Consider the following 22,292-nt stretch of genomic DNA (forward strand, 5'->3'; position numbering starts at 1 on the left):
TTTCTCTCACTTTCTCACGTTTTCTTTCTACCCAATTTTCTCTGCCCAAACAACTCAAAGAAGATTAAAACAAGTAAAATTCTCATTTTCTCACTTTCTTCTCATCCAAAAAGTCAAACAATAAAAAAAGTCAAAGTGATCAATATAAACAAACACACAAAATTAGGGGTTAGGGATCATTACCAGCTGACGAGGATGAGTAACGGCGACCGGTGTTGTGGTACTGCCGAACCAGGAATGGGAAGACTGACAATTGACTAAGCAACGAGTGACGAAGACGAGTGACGAACTGACGAATCGAAGCTAGTTCCTCAGACGATTAATCGAAGAAGAACTGATGACTGTTGAGAGATTGAGAGGCAGGAGAGATTTGAGTTTAGGGAGAGTCTGAGAGATGAGTGCGCGCCGCGATCTGAGACTGAGAGATGAGGATGAGATATTGAGATGAGAGTGAGACTGTGATCCTGTGAGAGGGAGGCGTGAACTGCGTGTAAAAAATTAAAACTTAGGGATTCAGTTAATAGTGAATAGTAGCCTTGGCAAATAGGGTGCCCGCGGGTTCACATAGACCGCTGATTTATTGGCCAGGTAGCGGTACGGGTCACAAAAAATAGGTTTAATTTATTGGACCTGTACCCTATATTTTTTACTGGGTATGGACCGACCGCGAGTCCAAACCCGTTTTGTCAAGTCTAGTTATCACGTCAGAATTATAAGAAAAAGTTGATGAGATTGGGTCGCGTTAGAATTACAAAAGAGAAAAAGTTTGTGATGAGATTAGGTTGTGTCAAAATTACAAGAGAAAGTTTGTGATGAGATTGGAATGTAAGTGTGATATTACCTTTCCTTTTTTGTGCTGGACGATGCTAGTGTCTTTGGAAGTGCCAATGCTTCTGATTGTGATTGGATAACGTAATTGCAATTGATATTGCGCAGGATTTTATTTGAGGAAGATGAATATATTATATCACTCGCGACACTGTTACACATGGTGGACAGTAAGAGGATTTTGGCATGTATACATAAATCAACACTCCACCTCAGTGTGTCGGGTAATCATTAGATTACATTTTAAAAATGAGTGAACTGGATCAGAACAATTGGTATATTCGAATCATCAATTCTATTGGTAGTTGACCATAAGTGATAAACTAAAGTACGAGACATATATATGTACGGTGAAAGTTGAATCTAGTAAACTGGACTTTGCTTTTAACAAGATTTCTTGTAAATTACTGTTCCCTTGTCTGCCTTGCACCATTAAATTCGATGAATCTAATTGCCAAACTCCAAAACTTCTAATGGGTTGATTTCCTCATGCCTCAAAGACTACTTTTAAGAAATTAATTAGCGATTTACAAAAGCTGGTTTTATTTGAACACACATTTGCTTGTAATAGATAATTTTGACTTCTTAATAGTAGGATATTATATACTATTTAGTACTTTAATGTATACTTAATATACTGAATTTATTTTGTATATGTTTTAATTATTAGAACCTCTCGTTCAAATTATATTCAATATTTCAAGTGATTGAATATTTTACAAATATTTTTGTGAAATAGATATGGCTATCCTAATATTGATGTCGAGTAGGATTTGAAGTTTTTTTTTTTTTTAAATATAAATTGTGATGCAATACATTGGCTTTATAATAATTGAATGTTAAATTAATAACCAACTATAAATTATTAGAGTTGTAATATTGAATTTTAGTCTACATTCTCAACCTATCATGTAGCCTGATACGTTATTAATTCGATTGCCAAAACTAGATTGTAGTAAAATCTTAAATTGTGAAGAGGCTGTGCGAGATTTCTTTCTGGGCTATGGAAAATCTAGTCAAAATTTCAAATGGCGTGAAAACCTAGTTTTAAAATCCACGTTCTTCCATTGAAGCCACACTAGAAAGACAACACGTGTACTTACAGCTGTTTACTCTATTAAAAAATAGTTGGTGGGAAGTGATGAGAGAGACAGAGTAAGGTTACCCAAGTAAGTTGTCAGGGTGGTTACAAAATTAAATTAGTAATTAATAAAAAAAGTATATTGATAATTATCAGAGACCATCATTGATTACCCTACTGGATTCTCTCAAATTTACTGCTTAAACTAAAAATAATTCTTTTGACAAAATCCAGGATGTTATGGTAGTACATTAATTTTCAGTTGGAAAGGACCGAATTACCAAATTATGAAAAATTATAATTCAGCAGCTGATTTTCCTATACTACCCTTTTTATTTTTATTTTCTTTGTTACATATATTTCCTTTTAGTATCAATAATTTATGTAACAAAGCAAATAACACAATATCTTTTTAACATGCATATTGAAAATATTTAATTTTATTGTTGCATTTTATGTTAGATTGAAATTTATATTTCACCTTCTCTTATTAAATGTATTATATTTGTTAAAATAAAATTCATCAAGTTATTTGAATTTGGTTAAATCCATACGATAATTATGTTGTGATATATATAACTCATTTGAGAGATACACCCGATATTATCAAAATTTAGTGTAATTACTTGTGATTATAATAAATGACGATGTACAAATGCGTTGTATTGTCTTAATTACCGTTCATCAATGAACTTTATACTAGTATCTAGTTCACACACTTATGAAACGATACATTAATTTTGAATTTATAAATGCTAATCTAGAAAACGACAATATCTCTTACTTAAGATGAATTAAGTGGGGATGTGATCCTTTTTATCCTTAATATTACAAATATTTAATGTCAAATTAAATGATGTCGCTACCTAGAGAGACATATATAATTAAATACATGTGCACGTGTAAATTATATTTTATAAATATAATAATTATGGTAATCAAATTATTAGAACGTCATCGATTCTGTATAAGTCGATATCCTAGTATGGTATAAGAAAACTTAATTGTAACTTTACTTGTTAAGATAGTGAAGCCTTTAAAGTGAATACAAATCATTTAGGAGTTTTATGACACCTTTAGTTAAAAAAAAAAAAAATTATATACAAGAATCATTAAATAAAAATTATAATATTCATTTTTATTTTTGTTACTTGTACATTATAATCTTTTAGAATTTTTGTTATATGGTAACCATGTTTCCAAACATTTTATATATTTTCACTTTAAAATAGTTTTACCAAAAAAAGGATATTCTGGGCAGTTTTGTCTTTTTGATATTATCTTGGTTTTTATCTATTTCTTTCAAAGAACTTTTTCCTTTAAAAGGAAAATTTGAAACAGCGAAAATTCGGAAATGAGTGAATGACAACGACGTGATTCTCATTTGACTTCTCACAAATGCATCCACTCTTGAATGCCATGTAATAAAATCAGTTACACCCGCGTCGTAGTAGATCATTGCCGAAATTCAATCTATTTTCAAAACCCGCCGTCTTCACTCTTATAAAGGCCCTCTGGGGTAGACGCCATTTTGTTCATCAGCAAACAAACGCACACCAAAAATCTCGAAACCGCTGTTTGCAGTCTTGTTTTTTTGCTTCTTCACTCTTATCCTGCGTGCTTGTCACTAATGGCGCACCTTACTCAGTTGCCGTGCAACGGAGACGGAATGTGCATGCAGTGTAAGCACACTCCTGTCGAAGAGGAGAAGCTCTTCTGCAAAACGTGCGCCACTCCGTGGCACGTGTTGTGTCTTACGTGTCCGCCGGAATCACTCGCCAACACTCTCCAATGGAACTGTCCGGACTGTTCCGGCCACTCTTGTGTGGTCGCCGGGCAGGCCGTGGAGACAGGCGGAATCGTCGCCGAGATTATGGCGATCGAGGCTGACGCGACGCTGACGGAGAGCGAGAAGGCAAGGAGAAGGCAGGAGCTGATGAGTGGAAAGGCTGGATCAGACGGTGGTGATGAGACGACGAAGAGTAAGAAAGGGCAAGATAAGGTGGATGATGATGGTCAAAATGATGTGTTGGATATTTTTGGTGGGAGCTTGAACTGTTCGTTTTGTATGCAGTTACCTGATAGGCCTGTCACTGTAAGTACACTTGGTTATTTTTATACTTCTACTTACAAAGATGCGAGGTTTGTTGAGGTTTTGTATCAGTTGTCTTGTTGATTGCAGTACATGTTTGACTTGTTAAAATTGTGTCTTTTAAGTTTCTAAATACTGATTTTTAGTTTTATCCTCCATAATTAGCGATGTGCCTCCTGTTTTCCATTATATAATCTTGTAATTTAGACAACTACTAATTATTTTTTTGTTTAAATTTTCCCTTTCCATCCATGTGTTCTGTATTTAACAACATCATGTGTTTATTTTAGAGTGTACTATAAACTTAAGCATTTATGACTCGGAAAATTGACTGCAGCTGTCATGGATAATATTTCTATCCAAACCTTTTCATAAAGATTAGCGGTTTCAGATATCTTTAACTAATATTCTCAACTTTATTTGATGATAATGTCCTCATAAGGTAGACTACCCTTTGGAGTGATGTGTTACTTAACATGGTGCCAAAGACTGTTTGACCGTGAAATTGTGTCGTTGAATCTGATTTGAATCTTTTATCTTTTCTGTTTATTCAATTACAGTACAATTGTTGGGGCTTATCTTATATACTTAAGCTTTATGGATTGTGATTATTTAATAACTGATTTAATGCTTGCCAAGTTAATGGATTCCTCCATCCTTCCTGTTTTGGGTACAAGTCAGTAATTTCTTTCTATACATAGCTTCAGAGTTCTGCCATTTATAATGGTGATGTGGGAAGTTAAGGAATGAAGAGGTCAATTATGGTGTGTTCCGTGGTACTGATGGCCCAATTTGCTATTGTTGTGTGTTCAAACTGTTGTCGGGATATGCTGAAACCGCTATACTGCAAAAGCTTTCAATAAATGGAATTTTGATGCTTCTATTTTTTCAGAATCATGGCAATTGGTTATCAGGGTTATATTGTTGCAGTGTCAACTGGTATTGGACAAAGTGGGTTCCCATTTAAAAGGTTAAAAGTTTGTGAAATTTGTGTTTGATAGATTTGTTTGTCGTCTTCCAACTGATAGATTTGTTTGTCGTCTTTCAACCAACTGATAGATTTGTTTGTCGTCTTCCAACTGTTAAATTTGTTTGTCGTCTTTCAATTGATAGATTTGTTTGTCGTCTTTTGACTGATAGATTTGTTTGTCGTCTTTCGACCGATAGATTTGCTTGTTGCCTTTCAACTGACAGTTTGCTGTGATTGGTCCGAGAGATCTACTTATTCAACATAAAGGAAGGGGTGAAGATTAACTTTACAACTATGAACTGTAGATATTAATAACTGCCTTGTTCATGTTGTTTCAGGCACCTTGTGGACACAATTTTTGCCTAAAATGCTTCCAGAAATGGATTGGGCTGGGGAAGCACACTTGTGCAAAATGTCGATGCGCAATTCCATCCAAAATGGCAAGTCAGCCTCGCATCAATTCTACACTTGTTGTTGCCATTCGTATGGCAAAGATGTCAAAATCAACGGTCAATGAAGGGCCTTCAAAGGTGCACCATTTTGTTCATAATCAAGACAGGCCGGAGAAGGCGTATACTACTGAACGTGCAAAGAAGAATGGGATGGCCAATGCTGCAAGTGGCAAGATATTTGTCACAGTGCCTTCTGATCATTTTGGGCCAGTCCTGGCTGAAAATGATCCGGAGAGGAACCAGGGTGTTCTCGTTGGTGAATCATGGGAAAGTCGGCTGGAATGCCGGCAATGGGGTATGCACTTTCCACCTGTTGCGGGGATCGCGGGGCAATCCAAACACGGTGCTCAGTCGGTTGTGCTCTCTGGAGGATATGAAGATGATGAGGATCATGGAGAGTGGTTTCTCTACACAGGAAGGTATTTTTTGAAATGGCTGAACTCTAAATTGGGTAGATGATACCATGAGAAGTCTTTTAGTTTTTTACTTTTATTGCATTTTTTTTTTTTAAATGTCAAATTTCGAACATGACAATTACTAACCTCAGCCGTGCAGCTGATAACTACCTTGATATTATTGATTTGATCATATTTTCTACTGGGGCTTCTAACTATGCTCCCATTTTAGTTTAGTAAACAATTTTAAAGATTGATCAACATTTAAAATAGAAACTAACGTAGTGAAGCGTATTTTTCATATTAAATTTCATCTTTGTACCTCTTACAATTTTCTAAAATGGGGTTTGCCGCTCTTTTTTGCAATTTATAATTTCTGTTCTGTTTGAAGGATCAGATTTGATGAAAATCAGTAGCTTGAGCAGCTCCACTATTGTATTTATCCACTTTCTCTATTTCCTATCTTTGGTTGTGTGAAACTTCAGGTTTTCTCTGACTTTAAATATTTGCATCTCCTAACATATCAGAAATTTCTATTTATATCTATGACTGTTTCATTCTTGTACTTACTAATTAATCTTGTTTCTTTCTTTAGCTTTGGTGATGTTCTTTAAAATTTAGTATACAGAGTGATTCTTGTGTTTTATCAATATTGACTTGTTTGCATTAACATAAACACAGTGGGGGACGTGACCTCACAGGCAATAAACGTACGAACAAGAATCAGTCATTTGACCAGAAATTTGAGAAATTGAACGAGGCTCTACGTGTCAGTTGCAAGAAAGGTTATCCTGTTCGAGTTGTTAGGTAGGTATCAAATTTAAAGTTCCTCAGTTTTACTTTCAGTGTACGCAATTTTCCGAGTATTGAATCGAGCTCGTTTCTTGTGTTATTGAATATTTGATTAATTGAGGTTAGCTTAGTTGAAGATTTGTACTTGAGAACATAGGTCCAGGTCATAGAAAATCTAATTGGTTCCCAGATTTGGATTTGGAAATTATTATGATGATAAAATTTCCTGAATAAATTATGTTGATTTGTAGTATCCAAAAGACTGGTACTGGTGTTATGAAGCTGGCCTCTTATTGACTTCGTGCTGATATTTAGTGTTGGAAATCATAATTATTTTGTAATGGTTTCAGTTGTGAATGGGCTTTGTTAACTGCAACAGTTTTACACAATTAGTTTGGTATATATGTGTAGACATTGTATCAACGTTTTCCATTTCTGTGATGAGCAGATCTCACAAGGAGAAGAGATCTTCCTATGCCCCAGAGAAAGGGTTGCGGTATGATGGAATCTATAGGATTGAAGAATGCTGGCGAAAAGTTGGAATTCAAGTAAATAGATGTTGTCAATGACATTGAAATTTTCCATTTGGTTGTGCTTTGCAGAATAAATTTTGATGATGACATTTTTCTGCATTAGGGTTTCAAAGTCTGTCGATATTTATTTGTCAGATGTGATAATGATCCTGCCCCATGGACAAGGTTCTTGTTCAGTTGTTTGGTTAACTGTTTTTTTTTTTTTAATAATTAGATGAATTTTTCTTTGATCTTATCTACCTTAACTGCAGTGAAGTGCATGGGGACCGGCCTCGACCATTACCAGTGATTCCTGAGCTAAAGAATGCAGTTGACATTACAAAGAGAAAAGAAAGTCCTTCGTGGGATTTTTATGTAAGTGTGTTAACTTTGTTCCTTCAAGTTATAATTTCACCGATTTGGTTCCTGCCTTGAAATTTTATCTTCTATTCAAAGGCAAGTGCCACATAAATAATGAAAAAAGTTGCACAAATAATTGAGGAAAATCTTACTGAACAAGTTTCCTGTAGGTTTTGTTTGTTGAAAAATCTCTTGCCACTAAGCTTACTTTTGACATTTTCCCTTGTGCCTAATTATTTTGGTATTTTTTCAGGAGGCAGATGGTTGCTGGAAGTGGATTAAACCTCCACCCCTCAGCAGAGTAGCAATATCTACAGGGAATACTGATGGCAAGAAGAGACCCAATGGAGCCCCAAAGCGAGGGCAGAGTATGACTATAAGAGAGAAGCTCCTAAAAGGTTTTTTTTTCATCATCCCTCCCATGTCAATACCATTTCTTTGGATCTCATTCTGTTACCAGTTTTGTCAGTCTTATCTTTCTGAAGTTGGCCTTGCTCTTGTTATCTCTAAACCATATCAGATATGAAATTATGATTGTTTGTTAGGATTCTCAAAGTAGAAGTGGAGTCTATCAATAATTGTCTTGGTAGACTTGCAGTTGCTTCCATAATAAGATCAGATTAATTGGTGGTATTTATGAATTTCATGCATCAATTACTCTACTATATGTAGTAAATGCATAACCACATTGGAAATTTTCCCTATGCAGAGTTTAGTTGCCTCATCTGTAAGCAAGTGATGACCCATCCAGTAACTACACCATGTGCTCATAACTTTTGCAAGTCATGTTTGGATGGAGCATTTTCTGGTCAAAGTTTTGTCAGAGAGAGAAGCAGAGGTGGAAGGACACTTCGGTCACAGAAAAATGTCATGAAGTGCCCCTTTTGCGCAAATGACATTTCGGAATTTGTCAAGGATCCACAAGTAAGAGATATTTACATTTACTCTTTTAGTTCCCAAGTAAAGGATATACTGCTTTAGTTTTCAGTGGACTGTGATAACATGAAAATATTATTTAACCTATTCAACTCTGAAACAATATGGGTTTCAAAGCACCTTGAAACTCTTAGCCTTAGTTTTTGATTCCTTCAACTTCTTGGAAACCTGGAGAAGCGTTAATATGTAATTTGCTCAAATTTAGCTTATGTTAATGTATGGAAATTCACTGTCACAGGTCAACAGGGAGTTGAATGAGGTGATTGAATCTCTTAAACAAAAGAATGAAGAAAATGGGGACCTTGTTGAGGAACTGAGTGACGAAGAAACAGAAGGAATAGAGGAAGCTTCTGATGAAGTGGCTGAGACCAGCAAAAGCAGTGGAGAAAATTGTGAAGCAATGAGTGTCAGTGATAGTTTGCAGAATCCTCCGCTTAATAGTGAACTTGAAAGGCCAACAAAAAGAAACAAAATTGATGTTAAGGGTTGTTGCTTATCAAAGAACAGTGATGGGGAGGAGAATGTTATGACTTTAGAGAAAGCAAATGGTGACAGTTTAGATACAGCGGCTGAAGGTGGCAAACTGAAAGCAGAACTCACTAATTTTAGCAACAAGGATATGCAAGCGGGAAAAGCATTAGAGGAAGGGAGTGATTCACCATCCAGTCCCCTCCTAATGCCATCAGATAGTCAGGGCACTGCCTGACTCATTTCATTTGTGTCTTTGAAAAGAATTGGAAGGCACCATTTGTTAAATCAGATAAAGGATGGGGGCGAGAATTGGACATACCGATAACTAGAAGAGCAGGCTTCTGTTTATACACAGGTTTTCTTTTACTTTTCATTTCATTTTTAGGCCGATTGTAACAGTTTCTGTTCAAGTGTATCTGTACACAGTAGTTTTCTTTCAAAATAGTAAGTTTTTTTTTTGACCCCAGAAATGTCCCTTTGTCTTCTTGTCTCATCCAGTCAAAGTGCTTTTAAACATCACAAAAATAATGTCGTGGTTACTTCAGCAAATTAGGTGTATATATATCTAATAAATAAAGGTTTAAGATAACACAAAAGTCTACAATGAATTAAAAAAAAAAAATAGAATTAAGGTTTATGTAGTGAATTAGGGTATAAAAAATTAAAAATATAACATTATGGGAGTGTTTGAATCATATAATGTTTTATTATAGGAGGATATTATATTAACGGAAATAAATATCACCTTAAAGATTACTCGGAATGTTTAGAAAATGTGTTTGGTTGATTCGAATAAATTGGTGAGTAATATGTTTGGTTGGAAGGATAAATGAGTGGGTATGTTATATAGATTACTAAATTATCCTCATTTTTAAATATTAATATAATAATATTTTTTATTATTATTTTTTGAATCATTTCTTTTAACCCCCTATATTTGAAATTTTGCTAAAACACCTGAGCCATTTAAAACTTTAATTTATAGCAAAATCTCCCCCACCCATTCCAAGCCACTGTCGACAGCTGGCCACCACCGTCGACTACTGCCGACAGTTGACGGAATGGCACACGACTGGCCATATATGGCCAGTCGTGCGCTGACAAAGCAGGAAATCGCCATGGATCACAAATCCATGGTTGGAAAACAGCCAGATCAATGGTCATTTCACGACCAAAGATGTGGCCGTGAAAAGGCCAGATCTGGCCATGCCATTTCACGGCCACATCTTTGTTCATGGCCATGGAAACGTTGGATCATGGTCGACGGTGGTCTTGGGTGGCTGTGGGTATTTTGTTAACTTTTAAACTTTTTTGTGGTAGGGGTGTTTTAGCTAATTTCTCAAATGTAGAGAGGTTGGGTAATTGTTATTTGGTAGACATTTGAGGGTAATTATGCCTGAAATGGTTTTTAATTAAGGGCAAAATGGGTAGAATATTTAGATTACCTCGGTAATGTTTTAATAACACCCCCTAACAAGGTAATCGGATTACCTACAATAAACACTATTAGCAATAAAAAATTCCTGTAATATTTTATTACTTGCAAACCAAACACCAGAATCTTGTAAAATAAACAAAGATTACTCTCATTACCTTATATACCCCTAATCCAAACACCTTCTGTATATGATCATAGTATACTTAGAACTAGTATCATCCTTGTTGATATTTTTATCAAAAGTTAAATTTGTGAAATAAAAAGTAGGGTGAAGTATCATTTATCAAAAATATTACATGTACAATTCAATCTCACAACATTTCTTACAACCCTAACGTGGTAGCAGAGTTGACAGTACTACGTCAATTGACGACTTTGACTAAACATGAACGACTGTTCTTTAGAGACAAATACTCATTTTTTAGGAACAAACAACCGTTCATTCATAAGAAATGGTTGTTTCATTCATATGGAACATTCATTTTTTATGAATGAACTATTGTTTCTTCGTAAGGAACAATAATTCTTTATAAAGGAACGATAGTTTGTCCTTAAGAAACAACCATTTGTGTCCAGTCAAAGTCATTTAATGGATTTGGTGTGGTGGAAGCTGACGTGACAGTTGCTAACGCAACTACTATGTTGGACTTATAAGAGAAAGTTGTAAGATTGGGTTGTGGTTGTAATATTACTCATCATTTATTATCTAGATTGGATTAAGTTACTTTCATACCTAAAGCCTAATTTAGCCCAATTAAAAATATTGGACCTAGGCCTAGCCCAAACAATGACCCAATTTAGCCCAACTAAAATATCTAGGGCCTAAGCCTAGCCCAAAACAACACTGATACGGTCGGTTTTCTATACCCATTCTTTCCCTGAATTATTTCTCCTGAAAGCCTAAGCCATCGATACTCTCTTCGAATAATCATCTTCTTCGATAATTTGATATTTTCTTCTGTAAGTATTATTTGTTTATAATTATATTTTATTCGTTTGTTTTCTGGGTTTAAGTTGTTTCGGATCTTGATTTCTTATAAACTGTAATTTGCTTATAACGTTTACCTTTAAGTTTTATTGCGTGAATTGAAATCTGTGTTGCTTTCTATTGCATGTTTTGTATAAATATCTTGACGATTATAATATGATTTATGCTTATTGAGATGGGGAAAAGCTGGAACAAGATCATGTATTGTTAAGGCATTAGGCTCTCGCCTTGCTTCTTTGCATTAGAATAAATATTGGATTGGTTTTTAATTTGTATACTAAAATCAATCAACCCTCTTTTATGCGAAAATATTGGGTAATAGATGATATGAAGAGAAAAAGTGTGCATGGTTTACAATTAATTCTTTGCCGAACCCTTGGATTTTGGGTTTGCATTCAGATTATACGTAGGTTGTTGGCCTGCTTGCCCTTTGATGACTTTCAGAATATATTTGTTGATTATTTTTACTTTCAAATTCACATGTTTTAGGTCTCTTGATTGTTGTTATGCTGGTGGGTTATTTTTGTGCGCATATGGTAGAAAGCTAGAATTGTACTTTTAATATTTTCTATGTTTTTGTAGATTCCTTGGCTTCTGAAGTAGTCTTTTTAGTGCCTCGGTTCCTCAACATCTTTTTGCTTCATCTTCAATAATGGTATGTATACTTTATATATATGTATATATTTCTTCTCAAATATTCATTTCATTTCTGTGTAAATTGGCATTAATCATGTTAACCTCGTAATAGGATTTTTCTCTATTCTCTATAGATTTCTTATTAAGTTTCCAGGGGAGTGGACTGTTTGTCAGTAAATTTATATGGCAGTTGTCTGTTGTTGCGTTTATGAAGCTTTACAAACCTTGCTCTTTAAGTGGCTGAAGTGGTTACTTTGTGGAATAAAGGGGTACCTAAGTTTTTAACATCTCATGACTTGTGTTGGACCACAATTGGAACCAAGTTTGACTCCCTAGTGTTTTCACCCAAAAGCTCATTGATTTGGAAGCATTTTAAGTATGATGAATGTTTGGCAATGGTGTCCGTATGATTTTAGGGGACCCAAGCTTTACCTTCTAGATTGAGGTTGTGCCTCGGTAATGACTATGTTGTAAATGTCAATGCTATTTATACCTACTTATTATACATGATATGTAGCTTTCGAAGGTTCTGTTAATATATGAGTGCTAGCAAGAAGTACACTACACTACTCAGTAACAATCAGCAGTTGCCTTGATGGCTTAAATAGCAGCAACATTTTAACTATCAAGTAAAATGAAGATGAATGCATAAGGTCCAGACACCTGGTTATGATGGCAATTCCTGCCTATATGATTACGTTTGGTGTGGTTTGTCTTTCTGTCGTCTCCTTGTTTTTGGCACATCAATAAATTTTAGAGTAATACTACACATACATCATTTTCATAGAATATTTCTCATATAACATTATGTGGTAAGATATGATTAACTAATTTAAATTTAAAATTAAACTTTCACCCAATCACATCTTGCTACGTAATGTTGTATGAAAAATGTTGTATGAGAATGATGTATGTGTAGTATTATTCTAAATTTTAATAGTGCAACTTTAAGGGTTGGTTGATTGGTATGACTGTTGGTTTCCAATCCAGAAGTCAGATTGTAAGGTTTGTCATAGTCAATGGTTCAAATGCCCTTGGGCTGCTAATTGTAGATATTATGTCGTAAAAGTTTCTTGTCTACTAAGATTGTAAGTTCTGGCTGTAGTTCCTGGTTTTAAACCTATTGGACACACCAAGCGACTTTTGTCTTATCAAAACACCAAGCAGACTTTTTTCTTATCAAAACAAAGACATTCAACAGAGAGCCATCTATCTTCCGATTGTTATTTGTTTTTGGTAAACCTTAAGAACACAACTTCAAGTATGGTACGTATTGTCAAGTTTTATTTGGCTTGAGTTAAACTTGGCCTTTGTATATTGGTTTTCTCATTTTTAAGTTTCTAGAATGTAATTATCTTTCTTGGTAAAACCTGCATTTTTGCTGGGCATTGAGAGTGGTTTTATTGTTGGTATATGTTAAGCACAGAGTGAATTGAATGGTGATTTTAATTAGTTGTTTGTTTACTTGTATTGTGAGAATGAAGTTTCAAGTCTATTGCTCTGGGCAATGGTTATCACCATTCATGAAGGCTTTACAACGATAGCTTGCTATTAAATTTCTAATTCCTTTCTGTTGCTCTGCTTCACTGCTGTCAGGCACCCCTGTGTATTGATGGAATAAAGAGGCATATTACAAAATAAATTTGTTGCATTTTTTTGTGCAGGCTGCAAGGATACTTGCCAACTTGATAGTGATGGGCTCTGGAATAATGGCAAGAGCTGTAGTTCAAGCATACCGTCAAGCACTTGCAAGTACGTGTTCTGTCACAGATTCTGTTCCTAGAATTTGAGCTCGTCTTAGTTGCTTCTATTTGAATGTTCTTTATGCCACTTTTGTGACTGATGCAATTACATTGATGTTAAATTCTCTAAATTATATAATATTCTTCGTTAATTGCAGATGCTTCAAAAAATGGTGTTGCCCAAGAAGCAGTGCAAAATATCAGGAGAACAGGCAAAATTATGGCTGAACCAGAAGCAAGGCAGATTCTTGGAGTCACTGAGCAGTCATCATGGGAAGAGATCATGCAGGTTAAATTATTCTACTCTATGTTAAATTGTTATTTACTTGTATTGTTTTCTTCTTAAAATTATGACAATGATGCCCTTTATGCAGAAATATGACAACTTGTTTGAGCAGAATGCCAAAAATGGGAGCTTTTACCTCCAGTCGAAGGTTCACAGAGCTAAAGAATGCTTAGAAACAGTTTACCAACCGAAAACTCAGGGGACTACAGATGCGTAACTGCTGGAGATTGTGTGTTACTCCGCAAATTCATATTCTTTAAGCCATTTTTTAATGTTGAGCTGGTCTGGTCAGCCAAATTACCGTGTGTTTTGTCAATTTTAAGTAGCATAGTCTGATATGGATTGGCCTAATATTCACTTTAATGTACAATATAATCTTAAAGTTTTGCATGGCACCTCACCACTATAATTTGAGAACGAAAATGATTGCTATAAACCATTGACCTCTGGAAGTGCACATCTAAGAGATATTGTGAATATTTTGACTATACCCTATTTGTTATGTCAAATCTCATCATAATACACGATACCCCCCAGTTGGTGGGGCATGTATGGGGACCCTGCCACCAAAAGTGAGATAGGAACAATTTTGTTTACACATTTGCTTTAGGTTGGGGCACACGTGAACATGATGGGTGTTTTCAAGAGACTGATGAACACTACGACGGACATTGAGTTTGTATGCCATGTTCCCCGCTTCAAAGTTCAAAACAGGAAAGATAGACCTTCCTTTAAAGAAGGAAGGATTTTTTTTTTCCTTCAAATGTGGACTTTAATCTGTCAGTTTTGTGCTTTTGCCTTGTTTAGGTGCGCTAACTCTTGGGGTACGCCTGTTTTGCCTGCCTTTAATGGAGCACTGACAAAAAAGTAGGATTCCTGTCAAGTATGAAAAAGAGACTGAACTGAAACTGCATCTTCCATAATCGTAGTCCAGCTCTTTGATTTTGATAATACTTTCTAAGGCTCTGAAAATAGATAACCATCTGTTGTTTTAGGTTCACAATGTTGTCGGACACTTAAGTGAAATATTGTTACAATTACAAACATTTCATCTAAAGCAATAATATGCATTTTAGTACCCACTTATATTGATGGTGGAGCATACACCCAAAATGGAATGATTGGTAACGTTATGTTCAAATGAAAATATGAAATACGAGGAGTGCGATATGTTCAATTCCAAGATGGTACCAATGAATACTTGGCTTTAACGTTAAATTTGTAAATAAAATTTGGAGTTATCGAAAGAAATGATGTTGAGGCGGTGGGAGCGGGCATTTAAGTCAGCAGTTTGAAAGCAACATAATTAGCCGAAAAGTTTGAAAGCCGCAGCCGACTTCCATTACGGCATATCGGCAGCAACAACGAGAGCCCACCGTTCCACTCTTTTACACGTACACATTGCTTTGCCTTTGCGTCACCCTTTGGAGAATACGGGTCACACCCACTGTTTTCTTAACTTCAATTAAAAAAAAAAATAGTTATTCAATCACCACAACTTACTTATGTTAATTTTTTCACGTGATTTGCAAGGTTGTTTAGATTATACTAATAATTATGTCTCGTGGGTAATTAATTATTATTAAAGTGAAGTTAGGTTGGTTTCAATTTTGAACTTTCATGCATCTTAGATTAATTCTGTTTAATAAAATAATTTTTGAAAAACTTTGCTGACAAATCCGCTGTTTCATTTTCAATTGACGGTGCCGAAAAGCAAACACATATTTTAGGCGAGGGCGGCAAGAAAGACAGTGATGATAAATCAAAGTTGAATTAGATCTTACTATTTTTATTCACCAATTTCATATTATTTAAACTTTAGAACACTCTGCTTTCAATTTCCAAGTGATATTTTATCCTTTTATTTAATATAAAAGAACAACATTGAACCATAGAAAGGTTGAAAGAAAATCATCATTAATTAATAAAATAGGCTAATTTATATATCTAGTGAACTAACGCCCCTGTTTCTTATCTTCAACACCGCACTCCGTCGTCCGTACACATCGCCAAAAGCAATTTAGGTGAACAAAAGCAAAAGGTAGGAATTGGTCCCTTTCCTTTCAATTAATGGACCCTTTTAGTGATCCAAGATCTAACCCCAATCTATTAAATAATTTCTCATTCCATGCACAGCAACATTAAAAATTATGACCATCAGGTAATGATTTATGCTTTAGCTTATGTTCTGAAAGCGTAAAAAACAGTTTTTTTTTATGTCAAAATAAATGTGAATATATATATCTAATAAATATAGAACTTTAATCCCATAAAACTGTGGCCAATTTTGTTTGTTCAGAATCAAGGTAAGTATCTCATCGTGTCAAGTAAATTAAGAGAAGTCGAATTCCAGCTTCCATGAAGTGGTTCTGGCCAACTTTTGTCCGGATGAGTGTCGCTATATAGTGATAATATTAAAAAGAACAAGTTGACCATTATCAGAATCATCTAGTTGTATAAGAACTCAAAATGATTTCAACAACCGCCGAATTCCATGACCATCACTCATCACAACCGACAACACGTTTCAGATTCCATTCATTTTTAAGTCTTTCAGTATACAAAGTATCAGGTCAAACCTCCATTTTCTGTATTTATGTCTTAGTTTTCTGTATTAAAATACGCCATCACTTTAACTTTAAACATCTCAGAGTTTTCATACTGCCTTTTCTTAATTTTCTCTTTTACATTCTTTCTCAGTTACCATGCATACTCATACCAGTTTCGTAATTTCTTTTTCATTTTCTATTGGAATACCAAGTTTCAACTCAATGTAAAGCGACGTTCAAAGGTACAATTTGTTGAACTATGGCTTTTTTTATAAATGTTTTACCTTCGTATTCGTTGAGGTTCCTTTCTTTTCTATTATTTTAAGGAAGAAATGCTGTGGTTGTGTCGATCCTCGAGATATATATTCAGCTCCGACTGATTATTTATTATTTGCAAATACCTACCCTCTTAAGTTTAAAGATTGCTTGGAGCCTTCGACTACTTTGCATACCAATGGAGTCAACGGTTCCTTTCTTATTCTTCACCTACAACGTCCTTTTTTGTTGTTAATTATTCTTTATCGATCTTTCTTCTTTGAAACTAACTTCTTTTTCTTTGAATTATGAGGTCGATCACTGTTGTGGTGTTGTCTAATAACTACTCGTACACTATATACTAAGTATTTTACTTCTTCTTCTTCTTCCTTTTTTTTTGTTTTTAAATAAAGAATATGACATGCATGTACAGCTGTTGTATAGTTCACTGTCTGTTTAGTGCCTACCGATCAAGAGAGATTCAACAAGTTATAAATCCGGCATACATGTCGCATATATAAAGTACGTATGCTCAAATTAATAAACAAATTATTTTAATTTCTCTTCCTTTCTTTCCACGACTCCACCCCTTCTATTTCCCTTTATTAAGCTCTTTCAAACTATTTTATGTTGTCCATATTTAGGTGTTCGAGCCAACTTATGCGTATCTTAATTAATCTTTTAAAACCTTAAAATTATCAATCGAATAAAAGCTCTAGTAGCTACCCCTATTAACACCCCAGAAGAGATTCGAACTCAAGGTTAGCTACCCCTATTAACACATGAGAAGAGACTCGAACTTAAGATTTCTTAAATAATACATCTAAGAGTCTTTATCGTTATCAAACCATTGACAGAGGTAGTTTTATGTTGTCCATATTTCTACTTAATATCAATCTATATTCAATTTGCTCTACCCAAAGATCGAGCAACACTATTGATTTCTGAAGATTATTTTCCTTTTAAAATTACAAAATGTTGAGAGTAGACAATTTTCAAATATTATACACACAAATCTTGCAGATTTTTTATTTTATTTTTGTGTAGAAAGATGTAAGAAACTTCATTGAACTGAGACAATGCTTCTTGATCTTAAAAACTTAAAAGATAACTTAATCGTAAGGAGGAAAAAAAAAAAAAAAAGCATGCATAAGAAAACCAACTCATTTTCTGGTGGAAACTGTTATTCTAACCTAATTGAAACAAACCTTCTCTCTTATCTTGGGTGATGACTGAAATCAAGGTTTCTAGGATCAGAACTAGATGAAGTACCTCCCAGCTGCATTGAAAATCTTATAAGATCATCCTGTTGTTGTTGTTGAGGTGTACTCGAAGATGAAGATGAAGATGAAGAAGTAGTTGATAAAGTCCGCGATAAAAACCTTTGATCTCCACCATAGAAACCAGGTGGGATAGCATAATTCACTTCACTATCGCCTCCCGGAAGAGCTTGCGGATAATGAAAAAGATTTGGGTATGTTTGTTGAGATAGAAGAGGCGGACGAGAAGGAGCTGGAACAATGGCCGGATTCGAAACTTGTGTAGTTACCGCATGCCGATGTGGTTGATGAGTGGTGAGGTAACCTAATTCTGACCTGCTTTGAACTCTTTCAGGGAAGTTAAGCTTAGCTTTGCTTCCTTTGAACCCGAGTGCCGCTTCATCGTACGCTAGTGCAGCGGCTTCAGCCGTTTCGAAAGTCCCTAGCCATACCCTAGCTGCTTTCTTTGGATCCCGAATCTCGGCCGCCCATTTACCCCACGGTCTTTGACGAACTCCTCTATAGTGTCTTCTCCTTACATTACCTTTTACAAGCACGTTCAAATTAAATTCCTTTAGCATCGCTAGTATAGTATAGCTTAATTTTTGTATACAAATGAAATGAAAATCAAACTACAATAACACATTTACGCTTCATTGTAGTAAAATGGATGAAAGTATATGAGTTAGAAACAAAAAAAAAAAGCATAAACATTACTTAATCTTATAAGAAACCAAACAAATGGAAAGAAACACAAACAATTTGAACTATATCGATAGTGAAAGTCATCTAATTATTTAAAACTGAGGAGTCTAAAAGATACAGAAAAGACAAAAAAGTAATCAGCAAATAAAAAAATGGTGAAAGTAGAAGATATTGTGAGATGGAAACCCTTAAAATCATACGATAAACATTATCAAACTCTGGTCCCAAAAGGTATAGAGGGGAAACAAAATGGTAAGAATTAATGAAGGAGTTAATTATTAGTAGATATATATGTAACATACCTTGATCTTGAGGCGCAGATTGAGATTGATCTTGTTGAGTGGCGTTGTAGTGAGAGGTGGTTAAAGGGTTTTGATTAAATTGATGAAGTGGGTTGTTTTCGGTACTTCCGATGACTTGAGCAAGGGCTGAAACCATAACCGAATTATCTTGCTGGGATCTAGCTGAGTAGACTGGGAAAATGGGATCTTCCTCCTTTTCCTGCGATTCATCTGATGAATCCGTTTTCCCACGTCTTGGATCCACTTTATACACCTACAAATTGCTATAGCTACAACTTCTTTATATGCAATTTACTCTAAACTCATATATGATTTGACGAGTGGTAAGCTTGTTAGTTGATATATGGTGGGAGCAAATCAATATAGGATCAAGAAGATCCAGGAAAGAAGAGTAAGTGTAGACGAACGAGGATAATTCGAGAAGGAGATAGGGTTTTCTGTAGCTATTACTACACATAGGAATTTATATATGCCTGCTGTTGGGTTGAACGGCACGACAACAACAACAACAAGAAAAAGACTCAACAATTATACTCTACAACTTTTTTATATATCGTAGATAACAGTTCCTCTTTTTTTGAGAGTTCAGTCTAATATACTATTATCAGAAACTATCTACAAAAGAATTAATTTTGTAAAGTTTTAGGACAATAATTTTTTTTTTTTTTAAGTTTAGAAATATTATCATCTTCAATATTCATTTTTTAAATTTAGCATTACAAGTTAAAATTTTGTGAAATGATTACATGGTCAAATTATGCTTCCGGGTCCAAATTGGTACATCAATATGCATTATATATATCAGAATAATGACATGTAATTCCAAACTCCCCATTAAAATTATTTATATTTTCAAACTCATAATAAATAACCTAAATTCATTGCCAATGCCACGTATCAAAAATTTATTTTCAAGACCTTTATACACCTTAAGAAATCTAACCACTTATAACAGCTATCCATTCAAATAATATAACATAATATATAGAGGAATATAAAGAACAATTAACATAAATATTATGATAATTGTACATGTCATTATAAGATTGCATAAATTAGTTTGTATAGTAAATCTTGTATATAAAGTTAAGTTAATCAATATAAAAAAACCCTCTAAGAAGAGACATGGAAATTATTACAAGTATGCGATACGAATATGGGATGTAGAGTTGGCCAACATTATCAGATATGTTGCGGGCATTAACACGAAACCCTTTCATTATATATGTATGCCTAAAAAATCAGGACTTACTGAGCTAGCTCAGAAAGGACCAATCAAAGTTCAGGAATGATTTGCTGTTTAGACATTACCACGCCGCACAAGGGTGGAAGAGTATGACTATCGTCGTGTGGCAGGTGAATTCCAAGCTTATGAGTGACTAAGAATTGTCTACCTGCCTAAGCCCACGCGATTTAGGATCTCCCTGCAGACAACCAATGGAAAGCGGTTAGGAATTGTACCACACCTGCCCAATTGCAAGTCATAATTGCACCTTGAATCCCCCAATTATAATAGAGGGCTCCTTCCTCATTTACGGGATTGACTCATCTTCAGTCTTCCAAAAACATACTCTCTCTCTCTCTCTCTCTCTCTCTAAATATATATATATATATAATATATTAATATTTTGAACTCTTTCTTTTGATTGTAATTCAGCTCGCTGAACGACTTGATTGTAACCCCGTTAAATACAACCATAATGGATGTAGATTCGTTTTTTTTAGCATCCGACCCCTTTAAAGTCACTTCTTATTTATTCTCTCATCGCATATTTCATATCACATGTAATTTTTAGGGTCGCTTAGCATTTGCAAGTGTCATCATTGTTGTCAAAATCAAATACCAACAATATATATATATAGATTACTGGTCCGGCCTCTAGAAAGAGAATAGAGCAGTATTGTTTTAATCATATGGGGTTTAATTAATTCTTAATTATTGTACAAGTACTACATTAATAAAGAGAAGACAAAATTCAGCAAACTTTTGTAATTCTGATGAGAACTGAAATGTGAAATCTGATGCATTCATTGATGAATGATGAAATTGAGAAGGATGACATGGACCCTCCACGAATGAAGACTTCGATGAATGATGAGAACACTAAGGTGTCTTCGCATGTTGCACATTGGTACATATTTATGGATGCACAATGCCTTTCCCCTTCGGCATAATTAAGCGCATGCCTACACATTGATATTAATTGTCTAACACCAAATAAAATGGGCAACTTATATGAAGAGTTGTTCATTTTAAAAAAATAAATAAAAGAGTATATAAATTTGTTGAATGATACGTTCTTTCTTAGGGGTATTTGTTTGGCTTATGAAAATTAGCTTATAAACATAATTACATTTTAGCTTATAGCTTTTGAAATTTAAGCAATTACGTGTTGGGTTAAAGTACTTATAAGTGACTGATAAGTAATTGAGTGTTGTGTAAAATGGGGCTTATAAGAACATTTATTATAAAATAACTAAAAAATGTCCCACTTAAATAAGGGTATACTATAGATTTTAAAATTTTAAACAATGATATGTAGTAATATACTTGATCAAACTATGCTTATAAGCAAAAAAAAAAATATGTATCTCCCCCTTAACTTATTTTTTTTTTTTTACTTATAAGTTAACTTATGAACTAAAAAAGTTATAAACAAACAGGTCAGCTTAATTTTAGAGTTTATAAACTAGTTTGACCACTTATAAGCGTATACATCCCCTAAATTCTTGGCCTTTGATATAAACCTATTAGAATGACGATTTTTGGAGATATATAAGAATTTTTCTTATACAAAAGACGAAAAAGTTGACTTCAAATCGAAAGAAGTAAATAAAATTCTTAAAATAACATTTAAATGGAAGCGCAGCTATCAACTTATTAAAAATAAGAAATATTGACTTGTCTTACATGAAGCCATAAGCTTATATTATTTGGATGTTTTATGGATATAACCAAAAAATCTTATCTGCTTTAACTTCGCAGTAGATTATCAAAGGGTTTACCCACCCTGGAAATAAAATAATTTATATTAGACATGTTATTTTATTTAATTAAACTGAAAGTCGTCTTCTATTATTAATTTATTAATACAATTGTTTAGATTTCGTTGCTTTTATCTCAAATACGGCACTTCCTGGCAAAACGGTCGGATCGGGTGGATACGGTCCGGGTTTACGGGTAAAATCAACGGATACGGGTTTAAAATCACTGATTGTAAACGACGGTAGACCCGCGGTTCC

At 34.4% G+C, this 22,292-nt stretch overlaps 3 protein-coding genes across 3 annotated transcripts; 2 read left to right on the plus strand and 1 right to left on the minus strand.

The window, feature by feature from the left end:
• The first annotated feature begins 3,439 nt into the window (after positions 1–3,439).
• LOC116135740 (E3 ubiquitin-protein ligase ORTHRUS 2-like) lies at positions 3,440–9,377 on the plus strand. The gene is made up of 9 exons (XM_031421452.1): positions 3,440–4,004; positions 5,310–5,842; positions 6,500–6,625; positions 7,059–7,158; positions 7,247–7,308; positions 7,395–7,497; positions 7,736–7,880; positions 8,192–8,406; positions 8,657–9,377. Exons 1-9 carry the CDS (start codon positions 3,540–3,542, stop codon positions 9,122–9,124), a joined length of 2,217 nt encoding a protein of 738 aa, XP_031277312.1. The 5' UTR covers positions 3,440–3,539; the 3' UTR covers positions 9,125–9,377.
• Positions 9,378–11,179: 1,802 nt separating this feature from the next.
• Positions 11,180–14,431, plus strand: LOC116135664 (mitochondrial import inner membrane translocase subunit PAM16 like 2-like). The gene is made up of 5 exons (XM_031421382.1): positions 11,180–11,287; positions 11,898–11,970; positions 13,616–13,703; positions 13,852–13,982; positions 14,068–14,431. The coding sequence occupies exons 2-5, from the start codon at positions 11,968–11,970 to the stop codon at positions 14,194–14,196; spliced, it is 351 nt and encodes a 116-aa protein (XP_031277242.1). The 5' UTR covers positions 11,180–11,287; positions 11,898–11,967; the 3' UTR covers positions 14,197–14,431.
• Positions 14,432–17,794: 3,363 nt separating this feature from the next.
• On the minus strand, positions 17,795–19,495 carry LOC116135758 (ethylene-responsive transcription factor ERF115-like). Its single transcript, XM_031421476.1, has 2 exons — positions 19,050–19,495; positions 17,795–18,586 (listed from the first exon to the last, which is right to left on the minus strand). Exons 1-2 carry the CDS (start codon positions 19,183–19,185, stop codon positions 18,000–18,002), a joined length of 723 nt encoding a protein of 240 aa, XP_031277336.1. The 5' UTR covers positions 19,186–19,495; the 3' UTR covers positions 17,795–17,999.
• Between the last annotated feature and the right edge of the window lie 2,797 nt (positions 19,496–22,292).

Source organism: Pistacia vera, unplaced genomic scaffold (genome assembly GCF_008641045.1).
Source record: "Pistacia vera cultivar Batoury unplaced genomic scaffold, PisVer_v2 Contig302, whole genome shotgun sequence".
In the NCBI taxonomy this organism is placed as follows: domain Eukaryota; kingdom Viridiplantae; phylum Streptophyta; class Magnoliopsida; order Sapindales; family Anacardiaceae; genus Pistacia; species Pistacia vera.